The 4,787-nt window shown below is 52.5% G+C and overlaps 1 protein-coding gene across 1 annotated transcript; it reads left to right on the top strand.

Annotated features, from left to right (window-relative positions):
* The first annotated feature begins 837 nt into the window (after positions 1–837).
* LOC105558497 lies at positions 838–1,494 on the top strand. Its single transcript, XM_012006198.1, has one exon. It carries the CDS (start codon positions 838–840, stop codon positions 1,492–1,494), a length of 657 nt encoding a protein of 218 aa, XP_011861588.1.
* The last annotated feature ends 3,293 nt before the right edge of the window (positions 1,495–4,787 follow it).

Here is a 4,787-nt window from a genome sequence, read left to right as displayed (position 1 = left end):
CGCCCGTGTGTCGCTGCCTGCCACTAGTATGCCTGATACCGATGTGGCCACACTCGAAGCTATTCGTGAGGAAATGGTGATGTTGAAAGCCCGTCGAGAATTGTTGCTGTTGCGAGCTGAAGTCAGCAGACTTGAGCGCGACACCGCTCGCGGCGACGGCACCGCCGCCGCCATCGACACGTCCCAAGTTGCCGGTCCGCTGCCCGTCACGGCCTCGCTGTTGACCGCACCGACGTCTGTGGTGCCTGCCATTGCCGTACCGATTGTGACCGCCGTCGCTGAGTCAACAATACCCTCCGCTGCCGGATCAGTTGCGACATCAACCGCTGCCATGGAACCGCCTGCCGCCAGCGGGACGCATGCAGATACTTTGCAGGGGGCTCTGAGTGCGGCCATCGGTTCAATGAGTATCAGTTCCTTGCCTGAAGCCGCCGGCAGCCGCCCGATGATTAGTATCAACGATGTCCGAGGGATAATCAAGACATATAGCGGCCAGGCCGAGGTGAATGTGGTCGAATATTTGGACCAGGCCGAACGATTCCTATCCACGATGAGCACATCGGACGTATGGAAATTCATGGCACTACGCAGCTGTTTGACAGGCGCCGCTGAGTCGTTCTTGCTTGGCTCGGATTGCAGGACGTATGAGGGGCTCAGGGACGCTCTGATTCGAGAATTCAGCCGCACGTGGACGCACCAGGAGGTGTACAACAGACTACGCGCTCGTAAGTGGAACCGCGCATCTGAGTCGCCTCTCATTATGCCATCGAGATGCGGCGCATCGCCGATTTGTCGGGATTGCCCGAGAGCGAGCTCGTAAATTGCGTGATCCAAGGAATGGAATTGCCTGCTGAGGACGAGACTTTGTTGTTTACCGGCACGCCAGACGGTACCATTGTCCAATTGCGTAATGCCCTACAGCGCCATGAGCGGCGTATCATGGACAATGCCGGTAGAGCTGCCTCCACCAGCCGTGCAACCAGCACTCGGACGACAACCAGTGGCAGACAACCTGCTCGAACCGGCGCTGCTGGGTCATCCGTAAATTCGTCAACCCGATGTCAGAATTGCCGCCGTACCGGGCATGCCGCCGAGAATTGCCCGCACCCGAAGCGTCCTGCTGACGCTTGTTATCGCTGTTGGAAGAGTGGCCATCGCCTCCAGAGTTGCCCGAACGAGTCGGTGTTTCGCACTCAGCGTTTTCCAGCCAGTGTGGTAGCCGCCGTCATAGACGAGACGGCCGAGTCTGGAGAGAACGGTGATGATACCGTGCAACCGGTCAACAAAGTGGGTATCGTTTTCACTACTAGGGGATTTAATCAGAATGAGCACTCCCGACTCATGAACTCCCTTTTTGACACGGGTAGTCCAAAATTAGCTTCATCCGCCAGTCGTCGCTGCCCCAGGAGTGCCAGTCAGCCGCCTGCGAGCTACCGATGCGCGGAGTGGGGAACGGAAAGATCGTCGCTATGGGAAAGGTCGCCGCCAGAATAACCTTTCGGCACAAGAGTTGCCAGATGTTTCTTGCTGTGTTACCATGTAACGCCATGCGAGTTCCAATGCTCCATGGCCGAGATTTCTTAGAGTCCATGTGCATTGATTTGAATCTCAATAAACGGCGAGATGCTGACCCTGAAAATAAATTGTTGGCCTCTGCTAAATCCATTGTGAGTAAATTGCCTGATGTCTTACCCGTGGAGGCATCTGAGCCTGCGAGTGTCGCGCCTCGTGCACGACATCAATCCGAGCTAATCGCGCGTACCTCTGAGTTAATGCCCGTCGTCGATGACACCATCACCTCGCCGGCCAGTTCCATTTCCTTTGATGCCACCGCTACACCGCCGAACGAGTTTACCTGCCCTGTCATATTTACCGGTGAAGTCGAATTGGGTGACCGCAGCGTCACTCATGAGCTACCCGAAGTAAACATTAGTACTGAATTGCCCGATGCAGATCGCCGGCGCGTGTACACCATTATTCATGAGCATTATATTGCTCCCGTTAACCTCGTTGTTGCGCCTCACGAGTACGAGATGAACATCAAGCTCACGAACGATACGCCGTTTTACGCTTCGCCCCGTCGCCTGTCTTACCACGAGAAGGAAGAAGTCAGAAAAACACTTGACCGCTTGCTCGCCAATAAAATTATCCAACCAAGTCGCTCGCCTTATGCGTCAGCCGTTGTTCTGGTAAAGAAGAAGGACGGATCTACACGTATGTGTGTTGATTTCCGCCCTCTAAATAGCCTTACAGTCCGCTCCACCAATCATCCGCTGCCGTTGATCTCCGATTGCCTGGATTATCTCGCCGGGAAAAAATGGTTCACATCATTGGATCTCAAGGACGGATTTTTCCACGTGAAGATGGCCCCGGATTCAGTAAAGTACACGTCTTTTGTAGTGCCACATGGGCAATTCGAGTATTTGCGAATAATGCCTTTTGGCCTGAAGTGCGCCCCTATGAAGTTCCAGAAGTTCATAGCCGAAATCTTCCAAGACCTGATCAGCCAGAACAAGATCATCGTCTATATGGACGATCTTCTCCTAGGTACCGTCACGTTCGAAGAGCATTGTACTCTCCTTGCCGAAGTTCTGCGCCGAATTGCTGAGAAAGACCTTGAGCTAAAACTGAGCAAGTGCCGGTTCGTATGCAGTCAGATTGATTACTTGGGTTTCACTGTCAATCACGATGGAGTGCGCCCGAATGACGGACATATCAAGGCCATTACCGCCTTGAGTTACCCGAAGAATGTAAAGGAGATGCAAAGCTAGCTGGGGCTGTTCCAATATTTCCGAGTCTTTGTTAAGTCATTTTCAGACATTGCCAAGCCACTGCGTAGCCTCACTGTGGAGGGAACCCCGTTCATCTTCAACGAACGTTGCCGGGAGGCCTATGACGAATTGAAAAGAAGGTTGGTGAGTGGGCCCATCTTAGCGCTGTATGACCACAACCGCGAGACTGAATTACGCTGTGATGCCAGCAAGCTTGGGTTCGGCGCTACGTTAATGCAGCGTCAGCCAGACGGAAAGTTCCACCCCGTATCCTATTTCTCGCAAGCTGCCACACCCGCAGAAAGCCGATATCATAGTTGCGAGCTGGAGACGCTAGCTATGATCTACGCATTGAGGAAATTCAGGGTATATCTGCAAGGAAAGAAATTTTTGATTGCCACCGACTGCAATTCTTTGAAGTTGACGTTGGAAAGAAAACAGATGAATCCTCGCATCGCCCGTTGGGCATTGGAGTTGCAAGGTTACGATTACACGCTTCAGCACCGCCCGGGCATTCACATGAGCCACGTTGATGCTTTGAGCCGCTGCCACGAGCCCGCCCATGATGTAGCTAAAACGGTAGAGGTAAGTGTGGCCGAGGAGGTCGAAGCTGACATAAACTGCCAGATTGTCGCTGCCGTGGACGAAGAGGAAACGAGTTTTCATGTACAAGTTGCCCAGCCCAGAGACCCGCAGATCGTCAAATTGAGAGAGAAATTGGAGAGGGAGCCGGTCGCCGGCTTTCAGATGAACAATGGTCTGATTTTCAAGGATAGCGCACCTGGCCGCCCGCAACTATACGTCCCCGCCGAGATGGAAGACAATGTGATTCGCGTGGCCCATGAAACCATAGGACATATGGCTGTGGACAAAACCGTAAACCGGTTGAGGTTACATTATTGGTTTCCATCAATGACCACCAAGGTCGCCCGGTTCATCAGTAATTGTATAAAGTGCATTATGTATGCCGCACCGGTGAAAGCCTCTGCCAGAGAATTGCATAGCATCCGCAAGGAGCCTGTCCCATTCGACACACTCCACGTAGACCATTTTGGACCTTTACCGGCCGTCAAATCCAGTCGCAAAAACATCCTAGTCGTTGTGGACAGTTTCAGCAAGATCACCAAACTCTACCCTGTCAGTTCCACCAGCACAAAAGAGGTTATCGCCTGTCTTGAAAAGTTCGCCGGTTATTACGGACGGCCTCGGAGAATTATTAGTGACCAAGGTACGTGCTTCACCTCGCTCGAGTTTGCCAGCAGAATGAAGGAATGGAACATTGAACACGTAAAAGTCGCCGTTGGATCGCCTCAAGCAAATGGTCAGGTTGAAAGAGCCAATCGTGTCATAAAGAGCATTCTATAAGGTAAGACCACCGAATCAAGTGGACACACAGATTGGGTTAAAAAATTGCCTGTCGTTGAATATGCCTTGAACAACACAAAACACAGCTCCACTGGATATTCAGCCAGCGAATTATTGTTCGGAGTTCGCCAGCGCGGACCATCAACTGATCCATTGTCCGAGTTCATCGAACGTGAGTTCCAGTCAGTTACACGATTGGATCTGCCCGTTGTCAGGGCCGATGCAGAGCGAAACATTGACAAATCGCAAAAGTACAACGAGGACTACATAGCAGAAAGAAGCACCTTGGTTCGCCGATACGCTGTCGGAGACTTTGTGGTAATGACCAATGTGGATGTCACCATCGGTACCAACAAGAAGCTCGTGCCCAGTATAGAGGTCCATATGTCGTGTACAAGGTCATTGGGAACGACCGGTACGCTATCAAGGATATCGACGGCTGCCAGCTGACCCAGAAACCTTACGACAACATCATCGAGGCAGCCAGGTTGAGGCCTTGGGCTCAACCCATGCATAGTACATCAGTGGAAGCTGAAAGTGACGCCGCCGAGAAAGTGATCGGGACGATCATGTTGTCAGGAAAGGCCGAGTTGTAATCCCGTCGGGTACATTTACATGCATTGGCGCGCGCGGCGGAGCGGGGAGTAGTAA

Source organism: Vollenhovia emeryi, unplaced genomic scaffold (assembly GCF_000949405.1).
Source record: "Vollenhovia emeryi isolate VEMERY1.0 unplaced genomic scaffold, V.emery_V1.0 DF939339.1, whole genome shotgun sequence".
Taxonomy (NCBI): domain Eukaryota; kingdom Metazoa; phylum Arthropoda; class Insecta; order Hymenoptera; family Formicidae; genus Vollenhovia; species Vollenhovia emeryi.
This window is presented reverse-complemented; position numbering and strand designations above follow the sequence as displayed.

What these genes read in the sequence shown, in the direction of transcription:
- LOC105558497 (XM_012006198.1), top strand. Translation starts at nt 838, where the DNA reads ATGGAATTGCCTGCTGAGGACGAGACTTTGTTGTTTACCGGCACGCCA.